The 20,479-nt window shown below is 40.2% G+C and overlaps 1 protein-coding gene and 1 long non-coding RNA gene across 2 annotated transcripts in view; one reads left to right on the top strand and one right to left on the bottom strand.

Annotated features, from left to right (window-relative positions):
* IMMP2L (inner mitochondrial membrane peptidase subunit 2) overlaps positions 1–19,469 on the bottom strand; it is a 739,728-nt gene extending 720,259 nt beyond the window's left edge. Inside the window, exons 1-3 of the mRNA XM_075274291.1 lie at positions 19,387–19,469; positions 16,634–16,765; positions 475–578 (exon numbers count right to left, since the gene is read on the bottom strand). Coding sequence (XP_075130392.1) covers positions 475–578; positions 16,634–16,765 — 236 coding nt within the window. The 5' untranslated portion in view covers positions 19,387–19,469. The remainder of the gene's footprint in view (positions 1–474; positions 579–16,633; positions 16,766–19,386) is intronic.
* LOC142204960 (uncharacterized) lies at positions 3,012–3,661 on the top strand. The gene is made up of 3 exons (XR_012716164.1): positions 3,012–3,034; positions 3,245–3,296; positions 3,597–3,661. It is a non-coding gene; the product is annotated as an uncharacterized LOC142204960 (long non-coding RNA).
* Positions 19,470–20,479: the final 1,010 nt, after the last annotated feature.

Below are 20,479 nucleotides of genomic sequence, written 5' to 3'. Positions count from 1 at the left end.
CCTTACAGCACAAATAACCATGTGTCTCTCAGACACATGCTCGCGGTTTGACAGTCTTCTATTGACTAACATTTCCACTTTAATTAAGTCTCATTATTATTTGTGAAACAGTGCCATCTTTTGGCTCTGACCCTAGACCACAAAACGGCAGAAAGAAAATTCAGCTTCATTGCTTCTAAGGTTGCACTGTCAAAAAAGAACAATCAATGTCTAAGAACAAGCATCAAACCAATGTACTCCATACAGTATGCAACAACCAGTGAGGTTCAAATAAAACAATAAGATGAGATGTACTAAAAAGTCAACACTCATTCATCAAATCCATGCAACAAATTCAATATCCAAATATTCTTAGTTCTAACAACAGATTCCATTACATATAATAGTAACTAGGAATGTTACTAGTATCAGCACTTGTCATATTTATATTTATCAGTAAACAATGATCAAAACCAAACTGAAGTGTCCACTTACACTAGAGAGACAATGTCCCCTCGCTGAACTTCATAATTCCGGATGCTCCAACGGTTTAAGAGCACTACATCTGATTCATATCTCCCACCAGGATTCAAGGAAGGCTGAGAATGAAAGAAGACAGCTTTATGTAAAAAATATTTCCCTTGTGCCTGTTCTCCCTCTTTCAATCTATTGTACATATAAAAGATGGAAGAACAAGTATATGTTGCAGACAAGAGACTTCACTGAGCGTAAAAGTGGAAGAAGTACATTGGTTTTAATATAAAGTATACAGCAGGGACTATAAAACTTGAAAAGATAAATGCAGTCATTTAGCCTAAAGTAAATCAAAGGGGGGAGGGGCAAATAAACAGATAAATATTTCCATTACTTTTCGGTATAAACCCGTAGAAAATGTTATACTATATATTCTTATCTCCCAGACTCATGATGTATAAAACCACATTTAATGCATTTTTCTACATTCATTGTTCAAGTTAAAGTTTCCCTGTCTATCAGGTGACTGCACACTAATATTATATATATATATATATATATATATATATATATATATATATATATATATATGCGAACATTATTCAAAACAGCCGTTTCGAATAGCACGCTCCCATAGAAATGAATGGACGTAGCCAGCACTCAGGGTTAAGCGACCGGCCACCGGCAAAGTCTGCATGCTGCTTCCATTCATTTCTATGGGAGCGTGCTATTCGAAACGGCTGTTCCGAATAGTGTTCGCTCATCTCTATATATGACTCAATTTATCATTAGTTTTGACATTCAGCATGCCCCACCTCTAATAACAGCACACACAGAAGAAATTCTACTAGCCTGTCTCCTTATAGAACATCTTCAGAAGCAGCAGCATTGAGGCAATTATACAGAAGTACTGAACAGTTCGGTTATGATTTGAGAAGCGCATCATAGTTTTTCCCCACAAAGCTTTTCACAGAAAGTCTTTCTGCTTCCATTATACCTATAGGAACCCTGCCAGTGCTACTGTAGGTATAATTGACATGCTGCAATATCCGAAACTGCAATGGTTTTGGAAATCACAGAATTTTTGATGCGTGCATTTTTCTGCAATGTGTGGATGGGATTTGCTTGAAGCCACGGCCCAACTGTGTTGTTTACACCACATGGGGCCCTGGCCTGAAAGGGGCTGTGCCTTCAATACAATTGACATATGTATACTGAATATAAACTGCAGATACCTTTGTAAAGGACTGTATCTTGCATAAATATCTCAATTATCTAACTATAGTTTTTCAGATCAAGCTACACCCGATCTCTCACTGCTATCTTATAGTTGTTGATATTCAAATACTTCTATAAACTGATGAGGTCCTGAGGAGGAATTGAGTTTCTGGGTTTCCATGAGATGCCCTTTCACCCACCTCCCTATGTCTACTCTTGCTCCTACTGTACTTCCTTGTCCTTTCTCTTACCTAATTTAACTAATTCACTAGAGATGAGCAAACAGCGTTCGATCGAGTACATGTTCGATCGGATATCAGGCTGTTCGAGATGTTCGATTCCAGTCGAACACCAGGTGGCAAACTCACTAAAAATTTGATTCCCCTCCCACCTTCCCTGGCGCTTTTTTTGCACCAATAACTGCGCAGGGGAGGTGGGACAGGAACTACGACAACGGAGGCATCAAGAAAAAAAAAACGGAAAAAGTAATTGGCTGGCTAATTCAGGTAACTTTCAATTTATATGAACAGGTCACATCTCGGCATAGGAATGCATAGGAATGCATTGACTAGCGTTGATTGGCCGAATGCCATACAGAGTACAGCATTCGGCCAATCAACGCTGGTTCTGCTGGAGGAGGAGGAGTCTAAGATCGGTCCACAGCAGTCTCCATTCTGGTCCGATCTTAGACTCTGCCTCCTCACAGATGAGCCTCCGGCAGAACAAGCGTTGATTGGCCGAATGCTGTACTCTGTATGGCATTCGGCCAATCAACGCTGGTCAATGCATTCCTATGGGAAAAAGTCAGCTTGTGCATATCACAAGCTGACAGGGATCCCGACGTAACACAGTGACTTGGGTATGTTAGATGCCCCCAGGCATGCTTCCCCTGCTGTCCCCGTTGCATTCCAGGGTGTTGGCATCATTTCCTGGGGTGTCATAGTGGACTTGGTGACCCTCCTGAGTCGAATAGTGGTTTCCCCCTAAACGAGTATTTATTCCCCATAGACTATAATGGGGTTCGATGTTCGATCGAACAGTCGAGTATTGAGCGGCTACTCGAATCGAATTTCAAACATTTCACTGTTCGTTCATCTCTAATATTCACACTTATTTAATGTTTTCTTCAACAATGGCACCCCTTGTTACTGTGCCATGCCTTTCCAGCATTTCATATGTATTATATGCTGTATTGTATGGACACTTTTTTTTGATTGAAAACTATCTTAATTATAAAAATTAAATTATTTGAACATTATCTCAATAATCTTCTTGTATTAGTGTTGCACACCTAATGAGTTGACACAGGTGTGGTTGGGTGGGGGGGGGGTTATTCTTTATTAACATTCATCTGCAATAATAAGTGACATGCATCAAACATGGAAATTAGGACCTCCCTTCCTTTTGTCTTAGGTGCACTACAATAAGTGTCCTTTCACACTATCTAGTACCGTAGTTATCATCAAGTTCTCAGTCATTCCTTACGTCAGTGACTGCATCAACATATACTGAGCAATACAATATGACAACATAACATGACTGCAGTAATAATCACTGTACCTGCAATAATAAGGGACAAGCATCAGACATGGAGATTAGGACCTCCCTTCTTCTCGTTATCTGAGGTGCACAACAATAAGTTTTTTGGGGTTTTTTTGTAATGTAAATTGTGAGCCCCATATAGGGCTCACAATGTACATTTTTCCCTATCATTATCTCTTTTGGAATATGGGAGGAAATCCACGCAAACACGGGGAGAACGTACAAACTCCTTGCAGATGTTTTGTCCTTGGCAGGGTTTGAACCCAGGACTCTGGCGCTGCAAGAATGCAATGAGAACGGTTCTGCCAAAACGTCAAGAGAAGGGTCAAAAAAAAAAAAAAAAAATGCAATGAGAACCACTAAGCCACCGTATTGCCCCTCAGGTGCACTACAATAAGTGTCCTACCAGAGACACTCTTCTGAGATAGATGGTCCCACTCTAGTGTCATATTACTGGACCTGTATTCTATTCTGACACTTATTAACATTAACATTTTGTGGGGTGGATCATTCTCTGTACCTATTTCACATTAGCATCGGTTGTTTTTCAAAATGTATTGGTCTAAAAGTTTGATTAGATGGGGCACCTCACCACTCCATGCTGCTCCATTCTGAAAGACTGGTAGGAGCAGCAGAACAGAGTGGAGAGGTGTGGGGCTGATCTTATTGCTTTTCCCTCACTGCTTAGAGCCTGTAACAGGGGTCTACCTATTACTGTTAGAAATGCTGCTGCCCATGCTAAGTTCTCTGAGAAGTAAAAGGAAAACCTATACTCCGCATAAAGAACATCCCTGCTTCTATGAGGATACCGCAGAAGCTGTACAGTACTGTACTGGGTGTTCATGACACACAGGCCTATATAATTTAAACAACAGGGGTGCTATTGCAAGCTTATAATTGTGATATTTTTTTTTGTCCAATATAAGAATATGCTCATCCGATGGAATTTTACATTGAATTTCAGGTGGATTCTGCCTCAAAATCGGCTCCAGATTCTGCTTGAAGCCAAAATCCATTGATGTCAATGGGCATCAGAGGCTGATTTTTTTAGTTTAAAAAATAAGCGTTATGCCCAATCTATAAGTGGATTCTGCCTGATAACTCCCACTGAAGTAAATGGGAGGTGAAAAATTCTGTCTAACAGGTGCGGAATTTAACAAAGAATTTGGTGAAGCGGAAAAATTCCGCTTCGAATTCTTGAAACACTGTGGCAAAAATCTCTGCCATCCATACATTGCAGAAAACAATCTGTAGCAGAAAAGCATTTTTAATTAGACCTACGGAAATGCTGGCGTCTCCCATTTAGATGTAGAAAGTCTAAAGAGAAAAACTTTACAAGATTGCAATGAAAAACGCTGCGGAAAAAAAACAAGATGCACTTCTACTACAGTCATTTGCGCATAATTATTTTGCTGCACTCTACTACATGGGCCATAGGATTCCTTTTTACTCAATTTGTAATATAAGAACCAGACTGTGGAACTATTTTCTCTTGTCATTGAACTACTGCTCTTATTGTGTGAAATACAATGTATGATGTATTCAATTGTTTCACTTCATTAGACTCCGTACATTGCTCCTCAGCCATGACATGCATGATGACATTTCACCAACAACGCATGTGAAGAAAGTATTTTTGTAACCAATTAAAATACTCCAGATAAATCATTATCCTAATAAAGAAAACACTGCATATTTAAAATACATAGCGCGTTCCTTAACTGCTATAGATTCCACATGGAAAAGCTCCAATGCACAGCAACTCACACGAGAATCCACCGTGTCATAGTATGCATTTAATAACTTCTTTGTACACATGTAATAGATTTTATAATTTTTTGAAAGAAAATAGTTTTTTTTTTTATTACTTTGTTTACATTTGCATTTTTAATATCCCATTACAGTTTTTGCTTTTTTGGTGACAGTCTGTAGCAATAATTGTGCCACCAAAAATGCCATACTCTGAAATGTGTCGAACCATATTGTAAGTCACACAGAACCAGGAAAGTTGGAAACTCATCTAATATTTGTTTTAAAGGGATTCTATCATTAAAATAATTTTTTTTTCTGGGTACCACGATTGGAATAGCCTTAAGAAAGGCTATTCTTCTCCAACCTTTACATGTCTTCTCCGGGCCGTCGTTCGGTATAAATCCCAGTTTTTGTCGGTATGCAAATGAGTTCTCTCGCAGGACTGGGGGCGTCGCCATTGCTGCGAGAGAACTCTCCAGTGCTGCCTCCATCTTCTTCTGGAACGGCCTCTCTTCGCGTCTTCTTCCAGCGCTGGCTTCAAACTTCTAGACCTCGGGCCTAGGGCAAAGCTGACTGCGCATGCCTGCTGGCCACAAGAACATGGCAGCTTACACAGTATTGCAAGTGGCCATTTTCTTAGCCCTATAAGGATTCTACATCAGAAGATTTATAAATGTGCAGGAACGGGTATTAGCATGTGTCATAGTCGCCCGTTCTCTGCGGTTTTACATAGCAGGGACCATGATCAGACATTTCACATTTCACTTTCATTGCCAGTCACCAAACAGCTCCTGCCCGATAAGCCTTTTAAAGGCTCCTACACCTTCCAGAGTTCAATATTAATCTTACCATAGACTGCAATACTGTTGTACTGCAATCTGTGGCATAACTGATCTAATGTTTGCAGGTTATAGCCCCTTGGGGAGATAATAAAACAAGTTAAAAAAAAAGGTAGTGATGCATACAATTTTATTTGAAAGTTTGGAATTTTATTAAAGGTATTAAAACATTACAAAAACTATATCAATTTGTTATTGACATTATTATACTGACCCACAGAATAAAGGTAACGCACTCAGTGAATGCCATAAAAACAAAACCTGTAATTCCAGCGCAATCTGAATTTTTTTCCAGCCTTTCAGTAAATTACATAGATTTACAAATCTAAAGCACAATTTGTCATGCAGAAAACAAGCCCTCATGTGGCTCTGCAAATGAAAAAATAAAAAAGTTATGGCTTTTGGAAGGCAGGAAGTAAAAAAAAAAAAAAAAAAAAAAAAAGCTAAAATATTTCTCGATCATTTGAGAACATTAAACACAGGGGCATAAGTGTCTACTTTTACTGCCTCATTTTATGAATGCCATTTTTAAATTAGACAGATTTATAACTATTGCCATTCAGGTCTCAATTCAAATATATAGATTAAAAAAGTAAAAATAAAAAAAAATAATGTTTGCTTTTTAGCTGTTATTAGGAAAAAGATAAACCACTTGTGTGAATGAAATTCTTCAGATTTAATAGTTAACTTTCAAGATTCATTTTAAGACCATTATGGAGTGGTTTATCTTTGTGGTGTTCTGTATAACAGTCAATACATAGTCCATTAAAGAAAAGTCACAGCACTCACACACAGTATTGCGCACGTTATTTGCTTGATCGTCAGGAGTATTCTATTGAGAAAATAAAGTGCACTAGAAATTAGTGAGAGCCTTGACTTTTCTGTTTCTTTCTACTGAAAAATTAGCATCAAGCTTCTCAAAACAAATTCTACATTTTGGTGCATTTTGTTCATAACTATGTCTAATAAAGTGTAAGCATTATTTGAGGAAAATTACAACACAAATGGAAAAAATATTGAATTAAAATAATTATTTAAAAATACCCCATAGTGCTTTATTGTCATGTTAGACTAAGGCCTCGTTCACATCTGCATCGGTAATCCGTTCGGGGGAGGGGGGGGACCCTTGAACGGACCTCCAAATGTTTTCACTGCACAGCGTTTGCATATGCATATGGATGCCCATAGACTATAATGGGGTCCGCATGCTTGCCACATGATCTCCACAGGGAACATACGGACAGGAAATTACTTCACAATCTACTTTCCTGTCCGTATGATTTGTGCACGCAGCTTGCGGCAAGCACACAGACCCCATTATATGTGGTCCGTGTGCTTTCACTGCACACTGCATGCAAAAGCATTCAGTAGTCCGTTCGGGAGGGGGTTCCCAAGCGGACTCCCCGAACGTTTTACCAAATACAGATGTGAGCTAAGGGTGGGCATACCATTTCGCTGTGTCTGCTGATCTTAGTACATTCACAGTACAGTGACAGACTATATTCACTGTATACTGAACAAGCAATGAACAGACATATACAATTTCAGGCCAGCCAATGTTTCCATTTTTCTATAAATCAAGAGTACAAAAACGTAGAGGGCATGATAGAGCGGGTAGGACGAGAAGCAAGTAATTTACAAGGGGAAAGCATTGATTCAGATGACCCCCAACCTATCCATCTGCAGGGCTGTGTTGATATTTTGGTTTCTGTTACAGAAAGCTAAGGCCTCTTCTGTATTGGCATTTAGTTAAAAATCACTAAGTTGTACAGAGTACTTTTGCTATTTTGTCCTGCAAAATGATACGTAGCATAACTTGCATCTGTGATAGATTCAGCTCAGTTTTTTAGAAAAACAATTTTCTTCACTTTTCCTAAAATAGAACATAAAAACAGAAAGGCCAGCAAAAATGTAAACCTAGTCATAAACGTATGCTAAAAGAACACTGTATTAGCATGAGTTTATGACTGGGTTTACATTTTCATGTCTTTTCTTCTCTAATGTAATTTTAATACAGTGTTGGCCAAAGGTATTAGCACCCCTGTAATTCTGTCAGATAATACTCGTGTTCTTCCAGAAAATGATTGCAAGCACAAACTCTTTGGTATTAATATCTTCATTTATTTTGCTTGCAATGAAAAAACACAAAAGAGAATGAAAAAAAAAGTCAAATCAGTGATCATTTTACACAAAACTCCAAAAATGGGCCAGACAAAAGTATTGGCCCCCTCAGCCTAATACTTGGCAGCACAACCTTTAGACAAAATAACTGCGAACAACCGCTTCCGGTAATCATCGAGTTTCTTACAATGCTCTGCTGGAATTTTAGACCATTCTTCTTTGGCAAACTGCTCCAGGTCCCTGAGATTTGAAGGGGGCCTTCTCCAAACTGCCATCAAGAGATCTCTCCACAGGTGTTCTATGGGATTCAGGTCTGGACTCATTGCTGGCCACTTTAGAAGTCTCCAGTGCTTTCTCTCAAACCATTTTCTAGTGCTTTTTGAAGTGTGTTTTGGGTCATTGTCCTGCTGGAAGACCCATGACCTCTGAGGGAGACCCAGCTTTCTCACACTGGGCCCTACATTATGCTGCAAAATTTGTTGGTAGTCTTCAGACTTCATAATGCCATGCACACAGTCAAGCAGTCCAGTGCCAGAGGCAGCAAAGCAACCCCAAAACATCAGGGAACCTCCGCCATGTTTGACTGTAGGGACCATGTTCTTTTCTTTAAAGGTCGCTTTTTTTTCCTGTAAACTCTATGTTGATGTCTTTTCCCAAAAAGCTCTAATTTTGTCTCATCTGACCAGAGAACATTCTTCCAAAACGTTTTTGGCTTTCTCAGGCAAGTTTTGGCAAACTCCAGCCTGGCTTTTTTATGTCTCTGGGTAAGAACTGGGGTCTTCCTGGGTATCCTACCATACAGTCCCTTTTCATTCAGACGCTGACGGATATTACGGGTTGACACTGTTGTACCCTTGGACTGCAGGGCAGCTTGAACTTGTTTGGATGTTAGTCGAGGTTCTTTATCCACCATCCGCACAATCTTTTGTTGAAATCTCTCATCAATTTTTCTTTTCCATCCACATCTAGGGAGGTTAGCCACAGTGCCATGGGCTTTAAACTTCTTGATGACACTGCGCACGGTAGACACAGGAACATTCAGGTCTTTGGAGATGGACTTGTAGCCTCGAGATTGCTCATGCTTCCTCACAATTTTGCTTCTCAAGTCCTCAGACAGTTCTTTGGTCTTCTTTCTTTTCTCCATGCTCAATGTGGTACAAACAAGGACACAGGACAGAGGTTGAGTCAACTTTAATCCATTTCAACTGGCTGCAAGTGTGATTTAGTTATTGCCACCACCTGTTAGGTGCCTCAGGTTAGTAACAGGTGCTGTTAATTACACAAATTAGAGAAGCATCACATGATTTTTCAAACAGTGCCAATACTTTTGTCCACCCCCTTTTTTATGTTTGCTGTGGAATTATATCCAATTTGTCTTTTTGACAATTCTTTTTGTGGTTTTCCATTGAGGACAAATTAAATTAAGAGCATAATAATACCAAAGAATGTGATTGCAATCATTTTCTGGAAGAAAATGAGTATTATCTGACAGAATTGCAGGGGTGCCAATACTTTTGGCCAACACAGTACCATTGGATATTTCCACTGTGGCATTCAGTAATCCATAAGCACGTTACAGAAGAAGCTAAAAATATAGATCAGCAATTACAACTAGTCATCATAACATTGTAAATGGAGTCTGCCAGGTCCAAAACGTTTCCAAAAATAATAGTGCTATGTAGGGGCCTTTAATAGAAGCAGATGCATACCTTTGTGGCCACAAACTGGTAAAGCAATGTAGAGATCATCATCATCTTGTCATGGACACGCAAATCCACCTGCAAGTATACCAGCGGCAGGCCTTATTTGCCAGATTTTCCTACAGACAGCTAAAAGACAGCTCTCACTTTCCTCCGGAATCACAGCCCATAAATTATATTTTCAGCCGCTACCTGTCTCGTGACTGTCTGTAGCCAGTCTTGCAAATTGGCCTATCCCTGATGCACTTGTAGGCTGATTTCTAACCTTCCTGGCCACAACGGTATTCTCTACCTACTAAAGACCCCTACATGGCATGAATATTGGTTTGGGATGCATTTTGGACTTGATGGACTCTCTTCAAATACAAAACCTTCATAATTTCAATACCCACATAGAGGCAAGGACATCATGGTTACGATGTGGTCAGATGTAAAAGTCACAATTATAACTTCACAAGATGGCCTATTATTTCCAAATGGAAAACCATAAAGCTTTACATTTGCTCTTGAATTGACCATCCTGAGATAATTTTTCACAGACAAAAAGAGAACATCACATAAAGTGAACTGAAGGAAAGAACACATTAGCCGCAGATCTAAGGAGACTGCACTGTAATTTATTGTGCACTACAAAACAGCGGCACACTTCTAGCTGAAATTATATGGTAAGATTCAAAAGTCAGATGAATTGAATAACTTAGATGAGATCCTCGATTTTGATGCCATTTCTTTACTACAACTAGAATGTACATGACATGCCAAAATAAGCATGGGTAATTGAGTTTTTTGGACGCTAAAAACCCTTTTTAATAGGAAAATTCTATAAAATGATCTTACATTCATTGCAAACATTAAACACAAAATAACTAAGTGCAATAATCATTATGAACCACTCATAGTAAAGAACATGAATTGTACCAAAAACAGACAAAAATCTTCGCGCTGTATTTAAGTGTGCCATTATTGCAGCAGCTTTCTATAATTTGGGATGTTTCACATACATATAAATGTATGTATTCATAATACTTCATTGTAATGTTTTTTAAAATTGCAGCACAAATGTAAAGTATGAATACAGCCTAAAAATTATACAGAGACTTCGGAGTCCTCGCAGTGGTGTACTCCAAATCCGTAGGCACTTTGTGAATATCTTAGTCATTAGTCTGTATAGTGCTAGGCTATTTTCCGCTACATTCATGCAGCTGAACATGCCACCATTTTTTTTTTTTTGTTAGATTCATATGGAAAAATGTTGTATAGTTCGTGCAGTTGAAAAAATAGATACAGATGTAGTAAAGGTCAACATAAGGCCGAGTTCTCATGGTTTTTTTTTTGGTCAGGATTTTGATACAGAATCCATGTCAAAATTTGGCTTTAAAAAAAAAAAAAAAAAAAAAAAAAAAAATCGCCTCCCATTGAAATCAATGGGAGCCAGTCATTTCCTTTTTCCGAGAGCGGTTTGTTCCCGCTCACAGAAAGAAGAGGCGACATACCATTTCTTCAGGCAGATTCCGTGGCTGAACCAGCCGCGGACATCCGCATCACAACACTCCCTCCCAACTAGGCCCATTCATCTGGGCCTAATCCAGAGCGGAATGCTGCGACTGGATGCCGCTGCAGCGCATATAGTGCACCGGCATCCAGTCGCGGCTAGCTGTTTTTTTGACCGAATTCTGTGACAGCCACCAACATGGTAACACCACTGTGGCACAGGATGTGCCACAGAACTCTTTCAATGGGTTTTCAAAGGCATTTGGTGTCTTCTGTAGCCTTGCAGTGCTGGAGTGCTGGGTTTGAATCCAGCCAAGGACAACAGCTGCAAGGAGTCTGTATGTTTTCCCAGTGTTTGTATGAATTTCTTCCCACTCTCAAAAGACATACAGATAGGAATTTTAGATTGTGAGCCCTACTTGGGCAGTGTTTACAATTTCTCTGTAAAGTACTGCGGAATATGATGGTGTTATATAAGTAAGAAAAAAGTAAGAAAATACATTGCAATGCAATTTATACTACACAAGACTCAACTATACTACATAGACAGTGCTATTAATCCCATCTTCTATGTTATTAATAAACAAATTTAATAATAGTTCAAATAACAGTTGTTGTCACTAAAGTACAAGTAAGGCAGCAAGAGTTAGGCTGGCGCTCTTCTTATCAATACACCGGACTCGAAAGCAATAGTTTGCATTTTTTGTAACAGAATTTTAGACAAATATATTATAGTTGAACCGTTTGTAAGCATACGAGCATAAGAGAGGCATACTATACAGATTTGCTTTGCCACACAGACAAAAAAAAAAAAGAAAAAAAAGCAAATAACGTCAAGGTATTACCAATAATACAGTAACAGCATCAATGAGCCTGAGCTGTGAAACATCTGCACTGTCAGATTTACCACTTCTCCTTTTCCGATCATAATAGTTAATGAGCATCAACCATATCAACAAAACATGGATATATTTACTAGAAAAATAACACTCCAGTATCACAGTTGATGCTATTTTGCTTATTATTCTGAAATAAACGTTTGGTGCCTTGCTAATACCATCTTGTTAGCGGGTATCTCAAGAGATAGCATGCATATTTGAGATTGAGAATAAGAAGTGACATTTTGAAATAACAGGTTTCTTCTATTGCAGCATAAAAATGACTGCAGTTATTCTGCTTGTTTGCTCCCTGCTGATTTGCGGATGACATGGACTTGCGGAGAAACGTACACACAGAAAAAGATAATTCATAGCAGTGCCAAAACAATCAAGTCAGCACAAACCAAAAGGGACGACGTGTTTTAAGATCTTCTGCAAAACTATCAGTGGACACTAATAAAGTTAGCGTTTTCCGGCACTACAGAAGTCCTGGAACAAGATGTAGTTACATATTTAAGAATGTCCTGTCCTTTTTGACAGAACTTTTAATTTCAAACACAGCGAGAGGCTCGGTAATGAGAGCACAACACTGCTGGCAGTCTAAGAGGTTTATTAGAAATCAAACTTTCTGGGATCACACAGAGCTAGCTTGAAGTTAAGACTATTGAGTGCCCCATGGTCGTATACTGCATATCAATAAAAGGCAACACGCTGGGTGTGCTCCTCTCCCTCTCCCCTCCAACCACCATCTTTCAAGTGTTCCACATAAATCACTCCGATATACAAGAGTGTGTTTGGAGTAATCTGCTGGGCTTGCTTCTTCTAGCTAGCATAAATTTAATCGGTTTCACATGTAAGGATTCTCTGATCTCTACCAATTAACCTTTTTTTTAATTCTTCCTCCTTAGTTTCACTGGTATAAAAAGACATTGCATGCAAAGAAAAACATTCATTTCTATAGAATGGAAAAGTGACGGAAAGCTACAAGTAGAAATATATTTTAGGGTGAAATGTGGGACCGTGTGTCATTATTAGGGTGCTCTTACACAAATAGGCATTTTTAAAGGCAAATAACACCTTTATGAGTTAAACATCTGTGATCAGAGTATTCTGTGATCTCAGCCATTGACACATGGCATCCTTTACAATGAAATAGATATGTACATCATAATGCATAAGTCACAGTGGCTAAAGACTTGACCAACTCCTCCAGTTCTCTTCCTGTTTTGTACAGCGCGGTTACATCAATAAAAGGTTTAGTGATTATCTTCATCTGTTTCTTCGGTTCCTGACCAGTGAGTATGGTCCATGATTTGAACCCATCCTGGCTCCAATTTACCTGTGTTTGCCCGGCCCCCCCAGTGTCATAAGTGGTAACTGCTGCCACTCTTGCCTTTGACCAACGAACACACGAAATTGTTGTTGTGACATCCTCACAACCAAAGGTGAGAGGCCAACTGGTCTTATGTGCCCTTCATTTTTGCAATATTTGCCAACCTTTATCTGCACTTGCCCATTTTTTTGTCTTTGGTATAATGCTGGGTGGCCTCAGGGTAACTGATAGTAGTGTCAGTATTCACCCCAGGCACATCTTGTTTGTAGTTACCCTTCCTGAGCGTGATTGGAGTTATAGTACCCATGAGGAAACATGAGGTGTGATTGACATGCATTTTTAAGGACCAGCTAATTGATAGAGGATCCAAATGCAGTACTCAACTCTATTTCCATAAACTGCCGTAATAATGTATATCAAAATGAGTTTTATACACCAGACAACCATCTAAAGCCCAATTTGCTGACTGAGGGAGAGGGCATCCACAGACACCTCATACATCTTTTAATGCAACTTGTTTGCTCATAGTGGAAAAGAATTAACATTTGTCCACCCTTTGATCTAATAGTGTATTCTATAAGGTTTCAGAACCTAATTAATTGGCTGGACAGTCAGAAGTCTCCCATGAGGAAGCTCTAAAATAATAAGTAGAAATACAATAACCCTAGTTCTCCTCTGCTCCTCTTCTGTCCTACTGCATCAGAATGGTGGCCAAAGAAATGCATTACTAGATATTCAACTCATTTCATTTACTTACACTGTGCTGATGTCCATCAGGATAAACCATTATTGCCTATATTGCCACTGGAGGAAAATGGTAGTCTAAAACCTGTATTCTCAATGTTCAAGAAATGACAACTGGGTGTTACCATTCCACCTGTCAAAAGGACATGCCCCTACACAATCAGGCACCGCCAAATTTGTTTGGACAGTGTCAGAATGTGGAGACAGATACCCCCAAATGGTAACACCTAGTTGTCGCTTTACGCATGGAGGAATAACAGAGAAATGGTTCTACATAAAGATTATTCAGAATTGTTATATTATGTCGAATACAAGAGTTTACTATAACAGACATGTCTAGGGTGATAATATGTTCTCTTTAGTCCAATGCAAATATAACCAGTTCCTGAAAATGATTTTAAATGTAAAGGCAGGCCTTACACTTTGCAGAGGCACTGCAGCCAAAGTGCTATATAGATTGACCCGGTACTTATATTCACTGCAGCTAAAAGTAGTTTCATTATTATTGGCCGTACGGTAAATGTTCATCGGCATAACCATGCAGGCTTAACTACAGCCAATATGAAAACCACGCCAGTCTAAATAACAGCATTATTATAGCTGCAATCTGAGCAGAGTTTTCCTGCAATATGTTTCCAACTTATAAACCCAGCCAAACACTCCCAGGTCATTGCCCTTGCACTAATCAGCCATTGGCTCTTCTATACAACTGAGGATCTGAAAATGAAGAAGCAGTAGAAGGCTATCAAGCTTCCTGTTTGCAACTTTCACAGCCCAAAATGTTAAAAATAATCTACATTTACAGTGGTCATAAACAATATTAACAGCCCGCTGCTTTATGTGAGTATTTATTGAAATGTATTCAAAATCATACAGGGTAAAGGCAAAATGTGCAATTAACACAACAGGAAGCAACTTGTACTATTAGATCCACAGTTTTCAGTGACGCCCCTGTGGGGAGGGAGTCTCCATCACCTGCATGTAGTTTCCCTGGGATACCCAATGCTGTCCTTGTCTGTGTAGAGGCCAGCATTAACTACAGTGAATTGCAATTAATGTCTCTTAGCTCCAATGACAAGAGCAGTGTCTGTTTCAATGGTGTGAACAATTTAACGCTTCAATGCCCAGGAACACAATGAGTAACATTTGTAATGGTACACATTATCTTTAGAACATTAACAAATATACAGCAATGGCTGTCAGTTTGTCTATCTCACAAGCCTCACTCAGACTAGAGTTTTCCTCAGACCCTCAGAAGTTCTATTCCTTTGCTTGAAGAGTCCTGTGACCTAGCTTATTCGCCATGCTAGGGCAAGATAGCAACTTTCGGGTGACCTCTGTCGAAGACCGTTCGCAGCCTCACACTCACCCACACTTTCCTTCTCTGGCACACTATACCAAACTCTGCATGGGCCTGTGGTACTAAACCTGATTTTCCTAATGGTACCCCCTTACTCAAGCTCATCTTATACTGGATTGACCAGCTCATTTCTTTGTATGCAAGAAAAAAAAGGTATGGCTATGAGTAAGGGGTGTTGCCCCGAAAAGCGTCAGTCGATGTGTTGGTATCGTCGGTGTGGTATGTCCTTGTGAAACTCTTTTTTGGTGAATATGCTCGTCTCACTATTTTTAAAGATTTTATGGAAATTTACTTTTACTATTAAAAGGTAAGTTTTATCAATAATACAAGACATGCTGGGTATACCTTTTTTTCTTGCATACATGTTTATCTGTCTGCACCCGGCAGACTTTACCTATGCACACTAATACTGGGAGTAATGGCTGTGAACTCCATTGTGACTATTTAGCTCATTTCTTTCCCAAGGAACGCCGCCCTGTTCCTTAGAAATACCGTTTTTTACCGGTATGCTAATGAGTTTTCCGCAGCAATGAGGGCGGGCGCCAGCGCTCAAACAGCGATGGGAGCATCCCCACTGCTGCCCCTAGAGCTCACTCCAGCGCCGCTTCCATCTTCAGCTGCAACCCCACCTTTTCTGTCTTCTTCTGTTGGTCCAACTTCCGACGCCTGCGTAGTACACGCCTGTATTGAATTACAAGAGCAAGAGCAGCCTTCCAAGGCCATTTTTGGGAGGCCGCTCTTGCTCTTGTAGTTCAATACAGGAGCGTACTGCGCAGGCGTCGGAAGTTGGACCGAGACGGAAGACAGAAGAGGCGGGGTTGCAGCTGAAGATGGAGGCGGCGCTGGAGTGAGCTCTCGGGCAGCAGTGGGGATGCTCCCATCGCCATTTGAGCGCTGGGGCCCGCCCTCATTGCTGTGGAAAACTCATTTGCATACCGGTTAAAACCGGTATTTCTAAGGAACGGCGCCGCGGAGACCACGTCTAAGAGACAAATAACCTTTCTTAAGGCTATTCCAACGTGGTAATTAGAAAAAATGTTGCTTTAGTGGTAGAATCCCTTTAATGTACAAAATTTAAAACGAACTTCTGCAATTGGTTAAACTGATGCAATGTGATATCTTATCACAGAATACAACAAAAAAAACAAAAGTTTGGGTTAACTCCGCTACATCTGTACATATAAATAAAGAAAGAAACTTACCTGCATTGAAACACCTTCCACTCTTGCTATGCAAGCAACACGATCAAGAAAGGTCACAGTGACTGGCACTGCCACAAAAAATCCGCTTACAAATGCTCGAATAGATTTCCTTCCAAAGTACTGTGCCATCATCTAAACAAAAAAGAGAATGAAGTATAAACCTAAGCCGTACTAGTCTAATCTATTGATATAACTGCAATGTCATAAGAACATGTTATTAAATTGTCAAAACTATATTGGTCTGATTCACATAACAGTATTATAGTCAGTATTTTGCATCAATATTTGTAAGCCAAAATCAGAATATGGATGTAAAGCAACAAAAACTAGAACAAAAAGACATATACATTTTCTTCTCGGCGTTTCGGATGAAATGCTGCCTTCTTGTCAAATATACAAGTGTGAATGAGGCAGAAATAATGTGTTTCTTTGCTTCTGTTATGATCGGTCTGAAAAATACATATAGCATACTCACATAAAAGTGGCCTTTTATAAACTTCATATATGTCAATATAATAAATAAGGAGAGAGATTTACTACAGTCACAGAGTCTAGCTTTGTATGGATCCTGTAACTTTCTCAACACCATGTGCATTATTCCTGTACCATGACATCATTGGGTACATTATTCCAGTAGTGTAACAACGTAACTGTGTAAATTATCCCTATACAATGACCACACTTTGTGCAACATCACTCCATTATTAAATCACTGGCCCCCACCTAGTTTCAAGGAGTGACATACTTGTTTTTTTAGAATGTTTGTTTGTTTTGGGTTTTTTTTTTATTCCACACCCCTTTTTGTGACATGGGCAATGTGCTAGCCACTCACTTTTTTCAGGACATGGCTGGCACATACAGTAAAAAGAGTGGGCACAGAAGAAGTGCCTACTCTTCTGGGAGTCCAGGAGGTCCTTCCTCTTTTTCAGAAGACACGCAGACATTCCAATAGAGATGTCAAGTATGACTATGACATCACTGTGTACAACAGTCCCTATTCACAAATTCCTATAACTCAATCAACACTGTTTTGTTTCAGCACTAACTTGCTTCCTAGTCTTTGCCTCATACTATTCCTGTCCTGTAAATCCACTCAGTAACCTGTTAAGTGCCCCTTACCTTGAACCAGGGCCTTCTTGGAAGCAGGTCTCAAGCAGCAATAAGATTATTTTTGTTTGGTATCCCTGCAGCAATGTTCACAAGGTCCTATTGGTCTGGCTGCCTCTGTACCTAGAAGTTATCTTACTGTCTATATAATATTAATCTGAATAATCTGTTAAATCACCTACCCACCTAAATATATGGACACATAAACTGCTCCAAGATCAGTTTGGCGATCAACAATGCCTTTTCCAGCATGATGGAGCACCTTGCCATAAAGCAAAGGTGATAACTAAATGGCTCAGGGAACAAAACATGGAGATTTTGGGTCCATGGCCTGGAAACTCCCCAGATCTTAATCCCATTGAGAACTTGTGGTCAATCATCAAGAGACGGGTGGGAAAACAAAAACCTACAAATTCTGACAAAATGCAAGCATTGATTGTGCAAGAATGGACTGCTATCAGTCAGGATTTGGTCCAGAAGTTGATTGAGAGCATGCCAGGGAGAATTGCAGAGGTCCTGAAGAAGGGTCAACACTGCAAATATTGACTTGCTGCATTAACTCATTCTAACTGTCAATATAAGCTTTTGTTACTCATAATATGATTGCAATTATATTTCTTTATGTGATAAAAACATCTGACAAACACACATAAAAACCAGAGGGCAGCAGATCATGTGAAAATATAATATTTGTGTCATTCTCAAAACTTTTGGCCATGACTGTACATGGCTACAGCTGGCTCTTATAATGCTATGTTCACATCTTCATTGGAGACTCTGTCTTAGTGAGCGTCCAAAATCACCAAATTTCTCAGTTTAAAAGAACAGGTAGCCAACGGATCCCATTAGAGTCCATTCACACAGAGGAAAATGGTGAGGAATTTGGTGTGGAATTTTCCGCTAGTGTTGAAAAAAAAATCTAGCAGAACCCATTGAAATCAATGGGAGGCTTTTTTTCAGCATGGAAAATTCCACATCGAATTCCTCTGTGTGAATGGACCCTTATAGTCAGTGGAGTCCGTCGGACTCCATATGTGTCCTATCTCTTGCTGTGATCCTCCAATGGACAGAACAATATGCTAACACTAGTGTAAACCTAACCTAACATCATTGTAAGCTTTCTGTAGATAACATATTAACCTTTAAACCCCACACATGGCTTTCCTAATAGCACTGCACTCTTCCTATTCTGCATTGTAAGCACAGGTCACTTCATACACATTGTATTAACCCATTGCTATCTTCATTGCACTCTTCCTATGCATTGCATGAACATCATACAGGGGTCCACTAACTACTCTATAACCTCCCTCTGCATGTCTTTCTCTCCGCACTTGTCCCCTCCCCTCCTGTCACTGCTGCAGTCTATCAGTAGGGTCTAGATTACACGCAGCTAATACACTGCTTTAGGGACCGTCTACAAAGAGCCGTCTGCAGTATTAGATGAAAGGAGGGCTGTGTAGTCACGTGTCACCGCTGTGTACACATAGAGAATGTTACAGACCATCCCTACTATAGCCTAAGTAGGAGGGGGATAGAGTGGAGTGGCGGCAGCCTGCGCAGCAATGTGTATAGAGCAGGCTGCCTCAACATGGCAGTGTTTATTTCACTGTGAACTCAGCCCCTAGGCAGAGACGTGACATTACCTGCCTGTCTTCCTGTGTCCCGGGGCCAGGCTGTCTTACACCACCATGTGCACGGTGGGCAGGAGCTGACAGTCGGACTTGTGCTGTCACTACAGGGGCGGAGCCTGACAGGGCTATGGGACGGAAACGAGCTGTTATTGTGTGCTGTGCGAATGGTGGGAATCAGGGCTGCACTCACACACTCTGTCTAAGCCAAAGTCAATAGTGAAGTCCAATGTAAAGGAAGGGCTTCTACCTGTACCTGCTGTATTCACCTCTTCTATGAATGTCACCCCACTCTATGAGGAGCCATGTTAGCAGAAACGCAGCTTTTTTTGAGCCATAGCCACGAATGGGTACAAAAGGAATAACAAGTATATAGGAATCTCTTATACTTCTACCTTCTGCTCAATCCACTCCTGGTTTTGGCTAAAAAAAAAAGCAGTAAAATCTGCAAAAAAAAAAAAAAGTGCGTTTCCGCAACATGGGGCCTCAGGCTAAAGCCCCATGTAGCGTCTTACAGCAAAAGTGAACTACGGGAAAAGCCGCCATGGGAACACATCACAGCGCTTTGCACAGAAAGTTTGTAGAGGTTTACTTTAAGGGTTGGTTCACACTAGCTCTTGTATTTCGTCCGCAAGGAGTCTGCCCCGAATGGAATACCAACGCTAATGCAAGCGAAGTGCAGTTAAGCACACGGAGCCCATAGACTATAATGGGCTCGGTGTGCTTGCTGTGCACTGCCCACACAATTCATTTGTGCGGGCAGTGTGCGGCAAGCACACAACGTCCATTATAGTCTATGGGCTCCGTGTGCTTAACTGCACAGCGCTTGCGATTGCATTCCGTTCAGGGATGTCTCCATGCCGACTCCTGGAGGACGGAATACAAGCGCTAGTGTGAACCAACTCTAAGCCTCTTCCAGCCTTTTGATTAACATTGGAGACTGCTGAAGACAATGATTGGCCCTTGGCAATCAATTGGGAAACACTGGGGTCATCATGCCATTGTGCCCCATGTGACCACTGAGGCTTGTGATTAACATCATTCAGGAGGCCAGAAGGGATCTGAAGAGGACAGGGATCTGCATCGGAGCCCTGAAGGGGTTGCTTTG

This window comes from Leptodactylus fuscus, chromosome 5 (assembly GCF_031893055.1).
Source record: "Leptodactylus fuscus isolate aLepFus1 chromosome 5, aLepFus1.hap2, whole genome shotgun sequence".
NCBI classification, from domain to species: domain Eukaryota; kingdom Metazoa; phylum Chordata; class Amphibia; order Anura; family Leptodactylidae; genus Leptodactylus; species Leptodactylus fuscus.
Note: the sequence above shows the minus strand (reverse complement) of the source record. Positions and strands in the feature narration are given on the sequence as shown.